At 42.8% G+C, this 20,425-nt stretch overlaps 1 protein-coding gene across 6 annotated transcripts in view; it reads left to right on the forward strand.

Annotated features, from left to right (window-relative positions):
• Positions 1 to 20,425, forward strand: part of nfixb (nuclear factor I/Xb) — a 133,031-nt gene that overhangs the window by 8,271 nt on the left and 104,335 nt on the right. For 3 of the 6 annotated variants that reach the window (XM_086288004.1, XM_086288008.1, XM_086288016.1), the window contains exon 2: positions 1,831 to 1,914. In XM_086288004.1, coding sequence (XP_086144130.1) covers positions 1,831 to 1,914 — 84 coding nt within the window. Of the gene's footprint in view, positions 1 to 1,830; positions 1,915 to 6,406; positions 6,631 to 10,250; positions 10,287 to 20,425 lie in introns of those variants that run through there. The other 3 variants (XM_086288014.1, XM_086288005.1, XM_086288010.1) reach the window with 3 other exon arrangements.

The following is a 20,425-nucleotide window of genomic DNA, read 5'->3' on the forward strand; positions in this document are numbered from 1 at the left end:
AACAAGAGGCCGCTCAAGCCAGTGGAGTGCCATGTTTTGTGCTGCTCTGTAATTATCAGTGGAGTAAAATATATCCTTCAGCTGGACTGGGCAGTTTAAAAGCTTAACAGAAAGCCCGGGGAGCTTGACAAGGGCACCATTTAGTGGGACAAATGGTTTCAAATGGTTTCCCTCCAGTGTTTCCCCACATATTAATGATGACAGGCCAGAGGTTGGATGCTGAGGCCGCGCGCCGCGCGCAGTGTTTTCTTAGCCATTTGGATGACTCGAATTCTAACTTTTGTTTAAGCGAGCGTGTGCTTCACGAGGCACACGCTGAACTTATTGTGCGTGGGAGAGGCCACGCTAACAAAGCCAGTGTTAGTCTTATGTTAATCAACCTGCCTGCTGAACCTTTTGCCACAGACGTTGAGTGAAATCATACACACAGATGCCCTTCCTGTGTTACAGTAGAAAGGAAAAGGGAAAAGACTCGAGCTGTAACCTCTCATTCTGAAGGATATGAATAGCCTGTGTCTCCAGCCGCAGCTCAGTTAGTCCAAGTCTGGGACTTATTATAGTGCTGCGTGTTTATGCATGTGTCTCTGCATGTATTTGTTTAAGGGCAATCCCATGTCACCCGGCGCATGTGTGTATTTGTCTGCATATGCAAATGCTTAAGTAACCTAATATCTGTTTAAATTCCCTAAAAAACTGTTTATATCACATGCCAGTTTAAATACTATAACTTTACGTTTTCTTGCTGGCTACGAGCGATGTTTGTTCCTGTTTTGGGTGCATGTTTGTTTCTGCTGTAGGTATGTTGAGAGATAAGAAGGTAAAGTTCTGGAAAATAAGATTACTTCCCCTCTTCTCCTATATCCAGAAACTCAAGTAAGTCCCATTGTGAGTAAAACTTCCACTCTCTTACTCATGGAACCGGAGCTATTTTCATGAACGCAGACGTTTTTAGCCCTTGTCTAATAGGTTTAGTCGATTTCCAGAAGAGACATTAAAATTTAGCCTGGCAAAAAGCAATTTGTACCAGTTAGGACTAAAAAGTAATAGCCACAGGCTAGCAAACCAGGCAGAACTCCCATTCCCATATCCAGCTCCTCAGTCTGTGGTTTCCTCCCATCTATGTTGTCTGGCCTGGCTGCCTCAATTGACAGCAGAACTGCAATGGATGCTCATTCAGAGCCCAAGTCTCGGCTGACGTGTCCCTCAGCATACAAATGAACTGCACTGAATAGAAACAAACACTTGGGATAAACACTTTAGCTGCATCTATCAGCGGATGCAGGGCAGGGCCTTTTGAGTGGCCTGTTTTTGTCTCCGTGGAGGCAGACGTATGGCCTCTGTATGTGCGAGTCTTTGCCAAACATGTGTATTACTGTATGCGGCTGTGTGTGTGAGTGTGTGTTTGTGTGTGAATGATTTGTGCTGAATCAGAGCAGGCTGACAGAAAAGTGACCATGCAGGTGAAATAGCAGGGACAGGAAATGCCATTGTGCCGGAGTATTGTGTGCGGGTACGGCAGCTAAACACTTTGCTCCCCATTGAAGTGGCAGTGACTGGCAGGGCTGGGCCTCGGGCCTGCACAGCATATGGGCGCAGGCAGGCAGTGCACACGATCGTGCGCGTGTGTGCAGAGTGTAAAGACGCCGATCTTGAGTAGTTATCTGGTGGTGGGACTTGAGGAGGATGATGAAATAGGTCGAGCAGCAGGATGAGGAGGATTTTCACATACAAAATCTGCTTTTGCAGCTTTGCGACCAGCTTTTCTGTGTGTTTTAAATTCCCTGATCCTACATACAGAACCAACTAATGAATCACTGTGTTACATTTCAGGCAACCGAAACCTTTCTGTTGAACGAAGAACCCTCCAGAGGTCCTGGGATGCCTGAATGCTTTGTAGTATCAGATTCATACAGGGTATGCATCTATTATTATTATTATTATTATTATTATTGTTATTATTATTTCATGTGTCGGTATTAAATGTGTTATTGGAGTCATTACTCATTATTCTGACTGACAGTCCGTTTTCATGCTATTGGTAATTGCACCGCAATCATAATGTCATTCACAGCTCCCTCCACTCAGCTGCAAACCATTACAATTATTATTTCCACACGCACATTTAAGAAAAAAAGGGGGGGAAAGAAAAAGAAGCCTTCGCAACTTCACCGAAGCGCCCTCGTCTCACGGGAGTGCAAATTACGACGATAATGTGAAGCATGCCTAGATGTATAAAACGAAAAAGAACTACAAAGTAAGAGAAAAGTGAGCAGCATTTCTAAAAAAAGAAGCCGTGAGATTTACAGCAATCGGCATGATATAAAATGGTAATAAAAGCAGAGGAGTCGGGATGGCGTGGGGCGGGGGGTCCTGTGTATGACTGAAAATGTGATCATTAATGAGGTGGGAGCCAGTTTTCTAGGCTACAGGCTTTGTTTCCCAGAGTTAAGTCTTATGCCAAGTCTCTCAGAGAATCTGGGTTGCTACACTATATTGTATGTCTCCGGGTAAAGAAATGAAGTGCTATGGCCAGGAGTGGGTAGCACGGCCGTCTAAAGAGAGTTTTGGGAGACAGGGATTGAGGGGGAGGGGTGTCACTGTGACTGGATTGGATTCCGGGGGGCAGCGAGTTCAAGAGCGTCCACAGGAGAGCGTCCACAGGAGAGCGTCCACAGGAGAGCGTCGACCTCCAGCTTCTCGCCGGGAGGTCTAATGTAGGGGGCTCGGTGTTGTGCAAAGTGCGTCACGACTCCATTCATTGTCGTCCTGAGCATTTTGTACAATAATGTTATGCAAACTATAACAACCTGTACTGATAACGTTAGGATCGTCCTGGATACTGATACATCAGTATCAGTGTACATTTCACTTCCCCCTTCAGCCCCGTTGATTGATATCTGTATATCTGCAAAGAAAAGAAAAGAAGTGGGGGAAAGAGGATATCTATGATCTGTCACATCACTCAAACATTTGCAATGGTGATTTCTTATTTGTCACAAAAATAACAGAAAAAGGAAAATAAACACAGAAAAAATGGAAATTTAAACACAATAACGTCCCAGAATTTTGCAGCCAGTGAATAATTAATATAGAACAGAATTTGCATTACACCATAAATGCAAAAGGTAACCTTGCTTACTTTTTATTTTTTTATTTTGGGGTATTTTAACTTTACTAGCTGACACTGAATTTTCCACATAATTGTTTTTCTTTTTAATCATTTGTAACCTGGCTTTTCTTGGTAACAGCTTTTCTAAGAAAAGGCTAGTGAGTCTATTAATGTTTAAGTTCAAACAATTCATTTCAGCAGTGCCGTAGTCACAGTTTTATCTGTTGTGTTTAGACCTCCAATGCTGAGGTTGAATAATGTGGTTTCCATACCTGGGTGGCCAAGGACAGTGTTAAGGGGGACCTATTTTGGTCATTTCCAGCTCTGTATTTTTTATTCTTCCACTCTACTAGACTATCCTTGCATGACTGAGCTTTTTGAGAGTCTAAATGATTCGTCTTTATCTTCCAGTCACTGTCTAAAACAAGCTGTTTTAGCAGCTCTTCGTTTGAAAAACACCCTCCTTTTATGCTAACTTCAATCTCATTGGCTACCCCTCCCAAACAAAGAACATCAAGTGGGTGGGGCTTCTCCTTGGCATAATACAGAGCCAAGAGTAGAAAAAAACATTTGCGTTGCTCTTTGGGCTCACACAGATTACTTCTACACAAGTTGACCTCGTGGTCAAGTTTAATATGAGCATCCACCTCTGTAACAATGCAGTGCAAATGACAGAAAATAAGCAAGACACAGTGGGTCATCTTCAAATTTTAGCTAGCAACAGTGATCATGTTAAGGGTTGTCACTCAGATGTATTACTGTATTTGCATGAGCCACTAGAATGTGACATAAAACACAGTTTTGTGGTTAATAATATGTGTAAACCTTGTAAACATTTATAGCAGCCTTTTAATAATCCACATTTTATGAGTGGTTTTCATGTGAATGGAGCTAAACTAAGATGTACTAACTGTATTAAGTGGGTCGTGTGCTCAATTCCTTGTTCACAGTTCAAACAAATAATTGCAACCACCTTAAATTTACTCACTGGAACTGGCTTACTCCATGCTTTTAAAGCAAGGGAAACTTGTAATATTTTGTCTTTTTATAATATGTTGCCAATATAACATGTCTGAATTTTTCTAAAATCGACCAGAAGTGATGTTTATCCAATGTGACTAACAGCCAATGAAAAGATTTTGAAATCCCCCCCAAATTTTGATATTTAGTTTAAACTATTTGCTTACATGTCTGTGCGTGAAACTAGACAAACAGAAAATAAAAGATTGCTAGAAAGTGTATTCATGCACTGCTCATGTTTTTGTTTTGTTTTTTTAATTAATTAAAGGAGGCATCTTTTGGAACTTAAGTTAGAGGGTGACTTTGGTGAGAGGGATGTGTTTACAGGCGATTCCACCTGGTTGGGAACAACTACTTCAAGCAAAGCCTCGCATGTGCAGTGTATGTAAACGACGCGCTGCTAGAGATGACATCTGCTCTGCCAGACATTGCAACCACACTTACTTATCTCCGCTCCGCTGTGTTGCCACCTATAGACAGTTGTGGTATCAACACCGGCTGTAATACTGTGCGCACGGGTCTCCGTCAAATTTGTGGTTACTTTCATCCTCATACAGCCTGTTTTGCACACCCACAGCCTAAAGCCTCCCCGCGATACACGGCCACAGCGGCTGCGAGATCGTTACTGCTCACTTCTGTGACACTTTCTTAATAAAATCCTCAGTTCTGGTGCGACTGCACAACAGCACCAAGCTGGTGGGTGAAGTCACTAACAGCGCTGGCCACTCTGGAACAGTGGTAAATATGTATATGCGAAGCGTGTGAAAAAGCAGAGCCGCGGCAGACCCACCAACCATAGCATATGGCTCTACCATGTGTTACTTAATGAGAGATTTACTCACACAGACCACTAAATGTGTGGCTCGTTTAAGGAGCGACGGCAGAGGAGTGTTTGCGTGCAGAGCATGCAAGTCGGCTCCATAAAGGACGGAGAGAGCAGAGGCTGTAACCTTTTGCACTCGGCTACCAAAGCGAGCTGAAAACAAAGAGATTTCCGCACATGTTGCAGGCAGGTTATGAAGTTAATACACTTGCCCAAAGGGAAACCAAAAGTTGTGTGTGAATGTGTTGTAGGGCGTGTGTGGTTCACATTAGTCATGTATCCTATTCACAGAAAAGGAATGCTGGCATTCTAACCTTGTGCGACGGCGAGGGCGAGAGGTTACAGTTTTGTGGCGTTACATGCGCTCCTGACCACACACTTTCTCCCTCCCCGCCTGCACCTCTGGCTCGAGTATCTGGCCGCGTGCAGTAATTGGCCACACAGAGCCCAGATCTCTTTGTTTCGCCTGCAGAGGCTTGCAGTATTTAATAAAAAATGCACAAGCAGTAGGCCTCATAAATCTGTGGGACTCTAACGTCAGGCCTAAAATTTCAGCTCCACTTCTTCCACAATGACTTCACTCCCACCCAAATTCCCACTGTACCACACTCGGGACCTGCTCCAAGAAATGTTATTTTATGATTTTTATGTGATATGTGTACCCCTCACTACCGTTCATGTGTGTGTGTGTGTGTTTTTCCTCACACACCCCAGTGAAGTATTTTGATACCGCTCAAAGACTGTGATTATACGTCTGTCTTCGCTGTTTTCTACTTCATAGTGAACGCTACAGTAACTGTTTGGCTTGGACTCACTTCACTGGTTTTTCAAGCTACAGTTGTGGGTTTTTCAGACTGGGTCAACTCTGGTTCAGTAAATAAATAGACTTAACTTAACAGCAGCAATGAGATGACGCATCGATTTGAATGCCTGTAAATGAATTTAAGTGTGCAATCAAATGTAAACTTATGCATGAGAGAATTCCTGTGATCAGGACCTTCAGCAGAATTATGTTAAGAGGTTTTATGCAACTGAATGCATGCTTGGCCATCGCATATTTAAAAAGTCAGTGAAATCAGAGGTGCTCTCACAATATTCCTCAAATTATATACTTTCATCTACTCTGCTGATGCATTTACGTGTTTCCTTCTCAACTGACCGGCTCATCTGCCCTCTGGTAATTATTTGCTCTCAACATGGAATGCACGGGTCAGTAAACGCAGCTCGAAAGCACAGTATTGCGAACCTAAAGACGCGGGGAAGCGTGTGCACAGCGGATTCAGAGTCCCCAAAAGCAAAATTCATGCTGTGGCAAAATCCGAACATTTTACTAAGAAGAACTTCAATCTGCGTGAAAAATAGAAAGAGTGTGTGTGTGTGTGTGTGTGGGGGGGGGGGGGGGGGCTTTCAGTAGGATAGAAGAGGGGAGCGATAAAAGTCCTGCGAAGAGGAGAGCAGAGAGGAGAGGGGAGGGAGACAAAGTTTTTTCCCTGAAAGTTTGTGCAAGCTTTCACTTTCTAGGCGGGGTTACTGTAAGCTGCAGCAGCATGGAGTGAGAGAAACAGGACGGCGAGCGATTGCAATGCAGCACCATACCGAGCTTCCATCCAACTTAAATAAGCTCTCCAAGTCTCCTTCCTAAAAAATAACCATGTACTCCCCGTACTGCCTGACACAGGTAAACTGTCTTCTCTTATTTCATTGTTTGGGTAGCTTACAGTGGGGACGCCGGGGTTTTCTCTTTTATATATATATATTTATATATACGTGCAGTCAGTGCGGTGCCACTCTGCCTTTCCTCGTGTGTTTCGTGGTTGTGTCGAGCGTCTTTCTTCCACTCAAACTTATCCTCAGCTCTCCCGGCGGCTCGTCTCGCGGCGCGCTCGGTCGCACGAAGCTTTTTCCCGTGCGTTTCCATCGCACATGGTTTTTTCTTCTTCTTCTTCTTCTTTTGGGAGAGAAAATGGCGCTTCTCCCGAAATGTATTTCTTTTTTTTAAACAAAAAAGAAGGAGGGGAGCCCGTGAGAGGAGGAGATAGCAGAGCGGTGGAATAGACAGGACGTGGAGCGGAGTTTAATTTGACTGCTGTTAAGATTTTTCTGAAGTGGCGAGAAACGCAGGGAGGGTTTTTTTTTTTGGCCGGTGAGAGGGGTGTGAGCAGGGGCGCACACCGCCGCCTTTAGGGCTGTTTTCATGTGGGACTGAGACCGGGAGAAACGAGAGATTGGAGCCTGAAGTGTGTGTGTGTGTGTGTGTGTGTGTGTGTGTGTGTGTGTGTGTGTGTGTGTGTGTGTGTGTGTGTGTGTGTGTGTGTGTTTGAGAGGAATACAGAGAGAGAGTGTGTGTGCGCGCGTGTGTGTGCGCGCGCGCGTAATTATAATTGGTCAGTATACGTCCTGCGTGCGCCTTTAGAAATAGTCTTTCTTTCTTTCTTGCTCTGCTGCTATACCATCTCTTTTTCACTTGAACGCAACACGTGACAGGATCGATTTCAAACGCGTATTTGCACGTGCTTCTTTTTCTTTCTGACCTTGAACGTATAGACAGCTGTGTGTGGCGCTTCCTCGCGTTGCAGGGTGAAATAAAGTCCAGGTAGTGACTTCACTTTTTTAGCACTTTGCTTTTGTTTCGGGTCAGAAATATTGAGGGATGCCGTTTCCTGCATCTGCAAAATGCACACGTCATATTTAATTCGAGCAATTGTCAGTGTTCCTTTGCTGCTATTGTAGACCTGATGAAGCGATCAGTGTGAAGAGATATCTCAGAGCGATGATTAAGTAGCTATTTAAACTTTATTTAAATCTGTGTGTGTGTGTGTGTGTGTGTGTGTGTGTGTGTGTGTGTGTGTGTGTGTGTGTGTGTGTGTGCGTGCGTGAGAGAGAGAGAGAGCGCGCTCATCTCTTATATCCGTTCAGTGAAATGATATCAGCATACTACTTTTAGCAGATTGTATTTCATGCACTTTGCCTCCAGTTTATTTGTAATACATGTAACTTTTTTTACTAAGTTGGCTCTTAGTAAAAAAAAAAAAATCAGCTTTATTCATATTAATTTAGCTGACACGTCACGTGTGCTAACACGCCAAATCTTTCCCTAAAACTACAGTTTCCAAAGCGGTGCGAGTTCAGCTTCTTGCTTTGCGGCACAGTTGGCTGGAGATAAATGTAACATTTCAGACTGTTCTTGAAGCTTCCCTCTCCATGCAGTTAATCTGTATCTTTTCTAACCTCAGCCATGTTAAACTGTCATCATTTCTCTCACCAGAGCGTATTTCGCAAAGCCAAATAAAATCCAAAGTCTCCGTTCTGACATGGCATTCTTCAAGTTTTCATTTCAACATCAAGAAGGTTTTTTGTTTGTTTGTTTTTTATTATTATTATATATTATTGTTGTTATTGCAGGTATTTCCTTCACTGACCTCCCCCGTGTTAAACAGTTGCTGGATGTCTTACTCCTATAAAGACAAACTTGTTTATCCCTCATTGGTTTCGGCTGACAGTGGACTGCCAGGGCTGCTGTTTTATGTGTAATTCATTCCTGATTTTTACAGTGGTTTTATTAAAAAGAAAGAAAGAAAGAAAGTGTTTTCCTCACATTGTATGAGACTCTGCTACCAGACGGGCCGAGAGGGATGTTTCTGGGTTCGTCCCACGCGGGCACAAGTCATGTCTGGTTTCCATTTAAAAACATTAGTCTCCCCGATCATGATGCCCGTAGAGCCCAGAGAGTTTATTATTTTCCCATTTAATTCTTCGTTTTATTGAAGAAGCTATTAAAGGCTACTTAGGGTGCTGACTTCAGGACTTGGATGGTGAAGCTGTATTAGTACTGAATAAATTATATATATATATATATATATATATATATATATATATATATATATATATACACTCTTTTAACTCTGCAGATGACTTTATCTGCAACATAAAAAATATTGCACAGTCACAGATAATCCCTAAACAAAAGAAGCTTTTATTTACCAACATAAATTTCCCCCTAATTCAAACTAAGTGGCAGCAGAAGCTCATACAGGCTAATGTAGCACACATGGTGCACATGATGGGAACTTACAGTATGTCTTTGACTGGGCATGAAAAGGGATAGAAGCTCATGTTGTATTTCTTGTCATTTTTTAATAATTAGTAGCCTTATGTGTGCGCAAAAACAACTTCCCTCTCCGTGCAAACAACCTCCTCTCTTTTCACACACACACACACACACACACACACGCGCGCGCGCGCTTTCTCTCTCTCTCTCTCTCTCTCTCCCTCTCTCTCTCTCTCTCTCTCTCTCTCTCTCACACACGCACTTTCTCTCTCTCCCTCTCTCTCTCTCTCTCTCGCTCTCTCTCCCTCTCTCTCTCTCACACACACACACACACACACGCACGCACTTTCTCTCTCTCTCTCTCTCTCTCCCTCTCTCTCTCACACACACACACACACGCACTTTCTCTCTCTCCCTCTCTCTGTCTCTCTCTCTCACACACACACACACACACACACACACACACACACACACACACACACACACACACACATTCACATTCCCTTGCAGCTCCGTCTGCAGACAGAAAGGCACATTTTGTTTATTTAATTGCTGTTAATAATTAAGAAATCGAGCTTGGACCTCGGATATGGCAACACATGTAAACAATCGAATGAATTATTAACTGTGTGCTGGGATGTGACGGAGACTGCGTGATGGAGGCAGATTACCGAGAGAGCCCCGAGAGGAGAGGAGTGTTTGCTGCGTGACTCCCACTGCGTTTCAGGATGTACTTTCAATGCATATTTATTTATATTTTAATCTTCCATTAGTAAGAATTGGGTTACGGTTCTTTTTGCATTGCCTCTTCCATTGCATTTCTTTTTTTAAAGGATTTTGGAAACTATACTTGGGAGTGCTGCTCAGATTATGCGTCGACATAATCGTGTTGTTGCTAATCGTTTTGGGGTTTTTTTTTTTACATAATGCATTTTCACTTTTTTACCCCTCCTTCTCTCGCTCTTGCTTTCCCCCAAAGTTTTAAGTTCCCAGAAGGCCACAGTGACGCAGCACAAATCTTAAAAAGCCAAACATTTTGGGGAGGAGGGGATGGGGGTGGTATTCAATGCTTTTCTTAATGTGTTCAAATCATTTATGCAGCTCGTAATGTTGTCATCTCAGACTGTTTTCACTGGTGCGACGTTTTAACTTATTCCTTCCCTCTGCCCTCCCCTCCCTCCCCCACCCTCTGCACGCCTGGACGCTGACCCCTGCTCTCCTCGCCTCTTAACACCCTCTCAACACTAAAGTATTACCCTACTCACCTTCTAAACAATGCCTTAGTGGTAAGTCCTGTTTAGTCCCTTTTTTATTCAGCATTAGGTGTATGTGTCTTCTCTTTCTTTTTTCCTTTCCTTTTTTTTAATCTTGGAAAAAGAAACAAAACAAAAACCACTTTTTTTTTTATCCTTCTCCTCCTCCTCACGTAGGGCCTCTCACTCTGACCTGTAGCTGGATTTATTGCAGGAGCGCGCTGACATTGTTTAGCACACACTTAGCAAGAAATATTTTTCACATTATATGCTTTTATTTTGTTAGTGTTTTTATTTATATATATTTGTAGTTAAAGAAAAACAGCGGGTAATGATCAAAAACTGACCGCAGGTCCAACACTATGAATAAATGACTGCGGCGGTAAAACCAGATTATAAATCGGCGCTACTTTCCAAATAATACTTGTAACAATCCGCGAGGAAAGGTCGTTTTCCGTGACTTTAAAGAACTTTATTTTCCTGCGGATCTATTTTCTTAGTAGCCATAAGTCGCCTCTGCTCTGAGATCCACGATGTCAGGCTCCGTGACTTATTAGTTTGTCCGCCACAGTTTCCCCTATCAGCGCGATATTTCTCCAAGAGGATGTATTATATTTTTCTTACGTCACCGCCAATCGGTATCTCGCGTTATCAGAAAGACGCGTTTTCAGTGACAACAGAGTATTTCTTGGGGGGTGGGAGGGACATGAGCTTGTTTATTTTATGTGAACATCTGATAAACAAATGTAATCAATATCTGGACTTTAATGCATTAACTTTAAGTTTACACAAATTTGGTGACCCCCACCCCCCTCTCCTACCCCCACCCACTTCATCCACTCCCTACACATCCAGGCTGTCTCTCTGTCTCTTCCCATGGTCTGGAAAATGAGTTGGAACAGCTGTTCAGAGGATTAAAATCCGATGGAAGGGTGGTCTGAATAAACAGAAAAATGTTGGATTTTTCAGAAACCTAATGAACAGCGTGTAACCAAGCGTCCACGCGGGACATCCGATTGTTCACCTGAAAGTTTTGGTTAACACCAATCTGAATGTCTTTACACCAGTTAGGCCCGTGAGTTGGCACCACTGGGTGCCCTTTTCCAGCCAGACTGTATTGCTCCCATCCTTTAAAAGTCAGTTAAGGATTGGTCTTAAATTACTCAGGTGGGCATATTTAAATCATGTTATTGTCATGTGATCAGGTTCAGTTTCACAACAGCTTAATTGCTTTGATTCTATACACACACACACACACACACACACACACACACACACACACACACACACACACACACACACACACACACACACACCCCTAGTGTAATCCAGTAAAGCTATAGAGGAAGAAGAAGAAGTGTGGAAAAGAGACACAGCGGCCAGTAAAGCACTCTTCTTCTGGCCACCAGTCAGAAAAAATGAACTCATAGCTCGTTTGATTGACAGGTAGGGCTGATCTACTGTGCTCTCTCGTCTCCTGGTTGTGTGCGCACATGTGTAACTGGAGTGCTGGACTGGCTGTGCTGGTTGTTTTGTGCTGTACAGGCAAAGCTGGACCCTTTCCCCCTCTTCATGGGATACCAGGAGGTCATAATGTCAGACTGCCTGGGACACTGTGTTCCATTTATAACACACAGTCAGTTACAGGCCCATCCGCCTCAAAACCCACAACCGCTAAAAGGCTAAATATTACACACACACACACACACACACACACACACACACACACACACACACACACACACACACACACAAATATCACCTCAGGCCTCAAACAAGCAGGTCACTCTGATAAGACATTGTAAAACTCCAAATGAGGGCTTTTTAGCGTGACATGGAATATTTGCATTGAAAGCGCATGACTTAGAGGTTTATGAAGGTTTCTGTGATTATTGTCAGTCAGAAATGTGACTGAGGGCCACCGTGCGTCAGCATGCAGACATTTACTGTCGTTTTTTGGGGTTTTTTTGCAAAGAAAATCAGAGCTCTCTGTGGTGGCAGAGACAAAGACAAGATGAGTCGGGTGCATTTTTGGCAGCAGGGAATATAGATTTGAATTAAGTAGCATGTAGTTTTTATCTCGAGCTGCATGCAGAGAGAGGCAGAACCAACTGCGTCTCATTCAATATCAGCACAGCTGTCCCAGCATCCGTGGAGAATGGATTCCTACTGCTATTGCCATGGGAGGCTCCAGCCAAGAAGAATGGGAGGATATCCAGTGTGTGCGCTTGTGTTTTAAAAGGAAGGCGAGGAGTGAGAGGGGCGAGGAATATGCTGGTGTGTCTGTGTGCACACATGTCTGTATGCGTGTGTATGTTTGCGTGATTTTTGCATGTGTGTGTCATGTTGTCTCCACCCGCCTCACTTTTCCTTCGCTCATGTCACCTCTGGCATGGATTAGTCTCTGGCACAACCCTGGCAGTGCCGGCGGCCCCAGTGCGGTTCTGTGGTCGCCGATATGTTGTGCCGTTGCCATGGCTACTGAACACACACACACACGGGTGCTAAATTACATAATTGAGCTAGAATATACAGAGGAACACAAAATACTTAGTGTACAATGTGAGCAGAGAAAAGGGAAAAGGGAAAACCACCGAGACAAAGTGTTCCTTTACCAGAATATGAACCGAGAGCTCAAAGCTGACATGCATTGGTGAATATCTAAGAGCTTTGTCATAGCTTAACACATCGGTACAGCGTGTTCTTTCCCTTGATTTTGAGTCATAAATCTACATAAGAGTGCTGCCATTATGCGGATGTTTGGAACAACAGGCAGTTGAGGGAAAGGTGTTTGTGGTGGCACACACGTGCATGTGTGTGCGCACGCGTGTGTGTGTGTGTCTGTAAAAGCCAAAAATGTCTGTTTGATAGGGGTGTGGCAGGTTAAGTTTACACAAATGCATCATTCACATAATTCCTCAAGTTCATCTCATTGTCCTCGTCCTGAGCTGTAGATTGGCCCAACTGGATCGTCGGTGCGCTACGAATTTAAAATCTTTGAATTGGAAAAGTAGCAAACACCAAATATCCCCCAACCAGGATTATCAGTAACCCTTACTCCATTGAGTTGCATATTAACCCAGAATTAGCATCCATTCGAGCTGCGGTGTTGTACACTTAATAATAAAGGATTGGATTTATATAGCGCTTTTCAAGGCACCCAAAGCGCTTTACAATACCACTATTCATTCACTCTCACATTCATACACTGGTGGAGGCAGCTACAGTTGTAGCCACAGCTGCCCTGGGACAGACTGACAGAAGCGAGGCTGCCATAACGCGCCATTGGCCCCTCTGGCCAATACCAGTACCAGTAGGCGGTAGGGTAAAGTGTCTAGCCCAAGGACACAACGACCAGGACAGAAAGCCCGGGGATCGAACCGGCGACCTTCCGGTTACAGATGTGCTTCCCAACCCAGCCACGGTCGGTGGTCTCTATTTAAAAAAAAGCTTATTTTTTGTCTTATTAGACTGATCCATTATGGGGGGAGGGCAAAAAATTTGCAAAAACAGAGTGCTAATTAAATTGTCAAGCATTTGATTAAAATTTTACTTGATGTGAGGAAAATATTCAGCAGAGCCAACCTCTTTATTCCAATAAAACCCAATATGCAGCGCAACTGTGTTTTGGCCTCAGGACGAGCAGATGTTCAAACCTTGGACCTCTAACGGCTTGAAAAGGTTCAAGATCTGAACTCTCATGAAGAACTGAGGCATAATTTTAATTTGCATAGCAGCTTTAGTGTATTTATTGGTTGCTATCGCTCAGCTGTTAATTCATAATTGCATATCAGTTTGACAACATGTTTATGTCGAAGCAACAAAAGAAGTCCAGTAGACAAAACTGTCACTGCTATAAAAGGTTTTAGTCAATAAAGTCGTGATGCAGATTGTGAAATGAAAAATGTTGTACATTTCTCAGTGTTTAGTTAGTTTTGTCTCGTGTTTAGAGCCACCGACGGCCGACTCAGAAACGTTTCTAAGCGTGCTTTGTTCTTGTGTTGAGTAAATTTGAACGACTGCCAGTATCAACACACGGCGCGAACGTTGACAGTAATTCATTCTCTGCTCTTTCTTTTTAATCAACAGCATTTCCGTGAAAAGACAAGCCGAGTGATATTGAAGTTCTTTTGTGCCCCACAAAATAGAAACTAAAGGCCAAAACCCGCGAGTGGGGTGAAACAGCCGCTGCATCAGTCTGTCACAAGTCAACAGGAATAGATAGAGATTTGTTTTGCGGATCATTGACAGCCCACTCAAGGTCACTTCAGTGTGGGCAATCTGGGCATGTTGTTTGGCCTGTCCTGCCTGTCTGTCTGACCTACATCTCACTGCTCTGGCTAAATATATACAGTAGACCCCTCATTACAAAGCTTCCAGATTAATCTGGATGAAATCTGAGCACCGTTCTCCCCCGCCGTGTCTGACTGCAGTCTCTCTTCACAGACTTCCACAGGCTGACTTTCTATCTCACCCAGTCTCTCAGACACTAATATTCAAAAACTAAAGAAATAAATGAAGCTGGCAGATGAAGTCTTTCATACAAATGTGGCACACACTTATGCGTTATCATCTTGTAAATAAGATAAAAGCCACAAAGGCTTCTGCTTGTTCAGAAACAAACGTCTACACGTACAGTACAGCATTTCTGCAAATTCAGTCCTAATGTTGGCTATATACGCTATGTTTTGCTGGGCTTCAAGCCTGAAGCACCTGCACATACTTAATTCCACAAGACACAGGTGTGCATTCTTTCAGAAAAAAATCACACCCATCACGACTCTGTTGTTGCAATAGACCGTTTACTGTATTTAATTAACCACAGTATTTAAAAGTAGTCACACAGTCCTGTGAAATGAACTCCAGTACCCTTTTAGTGACAGCTCCCCCCGGCCTAGACATGTTTATTTAGAAACGCATTTAATACTGCTGATTTTATAAAAGGGGATGTTACTGCTTTAATTTTGATAAAGAAGCAAAATATCAGTCATAATCCATCTTTTTTGGCTAATTTATCCAGTTTATTTTTGGCTAGCTATACGCTTTAGCTAACAAGTCCAGTCATTTTTCTAATGGTTTTAGCTAATTGTTGTTTACTGCTACTAAATAAAATATCAAAGAGTTTTGGTCTGGAGAATCGAGCATTGAAAAGACTTTATTAACATTAACATATGAAATATTAAAAACCCGTATTCAGATGTCACTCAGTTACCAGTTGCTTTAAGCTAACAGTTTTAGCTCCTTTAGCAACAATGTTCAGTTAACTGAACTGTCTGTCGCTACACCTGAATATTTACCCATTACAATTGCTATTTTTTTCATGTTAAGCTATTTAAAAATATTTGTAAATAATTTTTAGTTTTCTGTTTCAACCCTCTACACATTATTTTAGCTAAAGGTTAAGTTTTCATTACGTTTAACTAATTGTTTAAAATTCTCTCTCACACCCATTGCTCTTATGCATTGTCAAGAGTCACACATAGTCACAGCTAACTCAGTAAATTGATATAAACAGCATTTCTATTGCTTCAAATTAATTGAGCGTTTCTAAATTCTTTCCACGTACCTTCTGGCAATAGCAGAAACACCCCCTGGGGCACTCTACCATATATATGGGAAGGCACCAAAACACATTTTTCGCTGTTAATCTTCAGTGCGTGTGTGTGTGTGTTCTACCCATCCTTGTATCACTAGGCTAAAGAGACATCTCTGCACACCTGGTAGAGCCTGGAGAGGTAATAATAATTTGGATAATTTGGATACAAAGACTTCATCAGGCCACAGTTAATTAGGAAGCGGTGGCGGTGTCTGGGATGGAATGACATCACGTGGTTATGATGTCATGGCATTAATCATCTTTTCACCACTTCTTTAGTTCCCCTTTGAGTAGAGGAGGGATAATGGGGCGCTGATTGGCTCGTTGATTTTACCTCATATTTCCCGAGGCTTTCTTTTACAATCACACCGCATTACCTCATGCTGTAGGGAGGGAAGTGATCGAGGGCTGGCTATGCTGATCCATAGACCATCCAGGAGTGTAACTCCTTAGACTGCGAGCCCAACACTGATTATGTCCCGGGCTTTAACGTTACATCAACATTTCAGATGTACTGTTTTCTCTTCCAGGAACATGGCTTAAAGATTGTGACTGGGCTTACAAGGCATTTATTGGGTTAATGTTGGAGGGAAAATCTTTTCCTGTCTTGGGGGTGGGTGGAGGAACGTTGACGCTGGGAGGCTTATGAACCCGCAAGTCAAACAGTAATGAAAACAGTTGTGACCTGATTTCAAGAGGCGGGGAAAAGACAGTGTAGAAGGGGGAATGAGCATTTTAAGATATAGACAAAAAGCTGCAGAAAATATCTGGGGCTACTTTCTTTCGTTCTTTTCCTTTTCTTGCTTTCTTTCTTACTCACTCGCTCCCCTTCGTGTCTTCCTGCTACCTTCCCTCTCTTTTTGTCTGTGTATCTAATTCGGCCACCCCGTCCAGCAAGGAATAGCTGTCACCCTGGGGAACAAAGCGCTAGAACTTGCTCTTCAGAGCAGGAAGTTGGCTTGGGGCCAAGGGTGGAAAATCTATACCCGGTTGCATAATATAACATATCTTTACCTCAGATGAACTCTGAGGAGGCCTGGCAGCTGTGAGCAAACAGAGCTGGAGGGCGGGAGTTTGTGTGTTATTAACTGACTCTGTTTGTGTGGAAGTGTCTGTGTATGTGTCGGGTATGAGTGCACGCTCTATGCTTCTTGTAACTTGCGTTTGCTGGCCGGCGCTGCAGGCCCAAGGCTGTTTCAGACCCCCTTGACAGTGGAGTCGAGTACAGTAGAGTCAAATAGAGCCTTGTTGAAATAAGTGAGGAGTAGAGTAAAGTTGAGTAGCGGAGTCCGGGGCCAAGGAGGGCTCAGGGTTAGATTCAAACACAACTCTGCGGCTTCTACTTTTGGCTCAGGGAGCCAGTAACTACCATCCCTACTCCAGCTGCAGCATACTCTGGGAGGGAATTCAGATATAAACTTTCTGCTCTGTTTAGGCTCAGAGAAATAGCTTCAGGATTAGTGTGTGTTACATGGAAAGTTGTATATTTGACTGGAAAATTCAGTGCAGGATGCGGATTTCATGTCACTGCTAAAATATAAAACACAGATGGGCCAGATTTAACTTTACTCTGCGAGTTCACGGACGTTCCCCGCTCGTCTAACTCTCATCATGACAGCTTGTGAATTCGCTTCCATGGTGCATTCATCCCACTGCCTTCCCTTTATTAAGACGTCACTCTGGTCTAGGTATTATCTCTAAAGGAGGCGTTTGGAGAAACAGTAGCGTGTGTGGAGGGGACAAGGAGCGAAATGTCCTGATAGCATTGGGCTGTCTAACGTGTCAAGCTTCTGTCAGTCCCTCTGCAAAGCCCAGTGAAACTTAAAGCCGGCCTCATTACAGTCATCATCTGGAATAAAGTGCAATCATCACCGCCACCTGTGGAAAGCTGCGGTGGAGAAAAGACTCTCACAGGCCTTATAGACCGGTCTGCTGGACTCGTGTATCAGTTCACAAACACATTTTATATCATTGGTGTGATTTTTTCCCCCCACTTCCATCTGCACACCTGAACACAAATATATCAAGCCAGAGTTAGGTCTCATATGGGGACCACAAATTGACCGTATATTGCCGCCAGGCTGTGGAGATTTATGATGAAAGTGAATAGGGATGGTGTGGGCGGGGATGCAGAGGTGCATATTATGGCGCCTTTTTTTTTCTTCTGTCTTGGAAGAGCTGATGGTCTTGAGAATAGTATAGAGGAGTACAACAACAGCAGAGCTATTTTCATTTTAGGAAGATTATAGAAAGAAATTCAGCACAAAGAGAAAAGAGGGGGAAACGGGCGCGAATGAAAGAGGCCATAGTCTGTGTATTGTAAATACAGTAGACTGGGGAGCATTCCATATCCTTTTATTTTTTTCTACCAGCATGATTTGTTTGATTTACTCTCTATCAATCAGCGGAGGATGTATTTAAACAGACTTGAAGTATATTTGAGAAAGCCTCTTTATGGCTGTGGCTGTTTGTATTCTCCTTTTACTTTCCTTGGAAGCAGACCGTGATTAAAACAGACGATACAGGCGTATTGTGTTTCCTAGGGGATTGGAAGGAATGCAAATGCATCATAACCATATTATACTAGTTAGGAGTGCTTTGTGTTGCCAAGCCTCTGGATACAGGAGAGAGTAGACACAGTTACTCTAAAGAGTCCCGAATGCCACAAGTGCAACAACAGGAGAGGATATTTGACACTGCTGGACCATATTTGACATTTCATCGTATACACACGGCGCTAAAAGCCTGCGCCGCATAAAAATACAAAACTTAACGCAGGAAGCCCCCCCAAAAAAAGTTCTGCTGTGTATATATGTGCGTGGAGCGCCGCAGAATCCATTTGGCATTTTTGTTGTGAGGGAAGCATGCTGCTGGTGGGACTTTGGCCTGCACAATCCCTTCTCTGTTAAAACAATGCGGCAGTTGTCCTCACTAACCTAATTACTCTCTCCAGGGGGAGAAAGGCAACAGCACCAAATCCCATAGTTAGGAGCTCTGATCTGGGCCCTGCTGTAAGAAAAGGCCTCATTCATTTCCCTCCCTCCATCAGCCACACATGCACAGGCTCACACAAACACTTTCTATTTTTCACGGCGATTGGATTCAGCCTGAAAGAAGCTAATGGTTCGCTAATACGCCCCGATATTTCTTTTGATATGTGTATTTTTTGTGTCGTTGTAACAGTTAATTACATCATTCTGATAATAAAGAATTTGCATGTAACATTCATGTCATGATATGAGCTTTGTGTTAGCCCTGCGAGGTGTAAGGTGACCCTAACCATATCAGAACATGTTTTTTCTCTTAATTTGTTCCCATGAGTGTTGGGAATCAAAGAAAAAATAATAATAATTGTAACTGACTTGCATAAAAAATTACATTTTGATATTTTTTTGTTTTTGCTATTCTCTAAAACAGGGTTAGGGCCATCGCTGACCATCCTAACCTAGCCAATGAAAAATGCATTAGCAGGAAATGTCGTTTATATATTAATGATGTAGCTTTGACCCAATGTCAAACAGGAGAAGTCCAGTGGTTTACTTTGAAATGCTCTCAGTTATAGAAATGACTAATACCAGCTAAGATCCCAACACATAACCATATAAGACAGTAATATGAAAAAGAAAATCCCACAAACACAAAGTCAAACCGTGTTTTTATATCAGTGCTGATTTTTCTTTTCATGCTAAAATCCAGAAAGCTACTTTTGCACGATACAATCAGAAGTGTGAAGGATGCACCTTTATACCATGTAACATGTTGACATTTAAAACAGTTTGCAGATATACCTTATACACCCAAACACAAGTTGTCAGTTCATTAGACACTTGATATATATTGAGGACTATATATCTAAAAGAAATAGCTGAGATATCACCTTTTTAATGTTTATTAATGTAGAGGTTTTTCTACGGCCCATATTTATATTATTCCAGCTGTGTAATACCACAATATCATATGTAGTATCTGTATATAAACTGTCCCTCACAGCTTTGTTTAGGTTATTACACCCTTGCCAAACACAGAAAGAAGCTTAGCTTCATTATATTGATGGTGCGTTCATCGGTGTTTGTTGTCAGAGTCATTTGTGGGAAGTAACCTTAAATATTGGCACAAACCTCACTTTTCTTGTTCCACATCTATCCTTTGTTTTGTCTTTCTCACCCTCCCTAATCGCTCGTCTTTCATCACTGCATTGGCACCACATTAGGCTTCTTTAAAACTTTATTACAGCAGCTTCAGACGAGGAAGTCCGCATAGCAAGAAGGAAAATGGGCATTTGTGTTGGTGTGTGTGTGTAGTGGCATTCGCTAAGAAAAGGAAAGGGTGTTAAAACCTTAATTCTCCCTCAACCAACCTGTTTGGGTTTTGTTTATTTGTCGCTTCTCTCTCAGGAAGATTAGAAAAGCCATTGTGTTGAGGCTTGGGAAATAAGGCTTCTAAGTTTATATTTGGAGATTGTTGCGGTGCTGCGTTGTTGGTTTAGACTGTTGGGGTTTAGACGTCTTTGTTTGTTTATATGGAAAAAGGAAAATTTTTACTGAGATCGAGATTTCTCTTGCAGGGGAGACCTGCA

Source organism: Aulonocara sp. 'chitande type north' Nkhata Bay, linkage group LG4 (assembly GCF_057382095.1).
Source record: "Aulonocara sp. 'chitande type north' Nkhata Bay isolate Kocher_YH1m ecotype deep benthic linkage group LG4, A_spYH_male_GT1.1, whole genome shotgun sequence".
NCBI classification, from domain to species: Eukaryota; Metazoa; Chordata; class Actinopteri; order Cichliformes; family Cichlidae; genus Aulonocara; species Aulonocara sp. 'chitande type north' Nkhata Bay.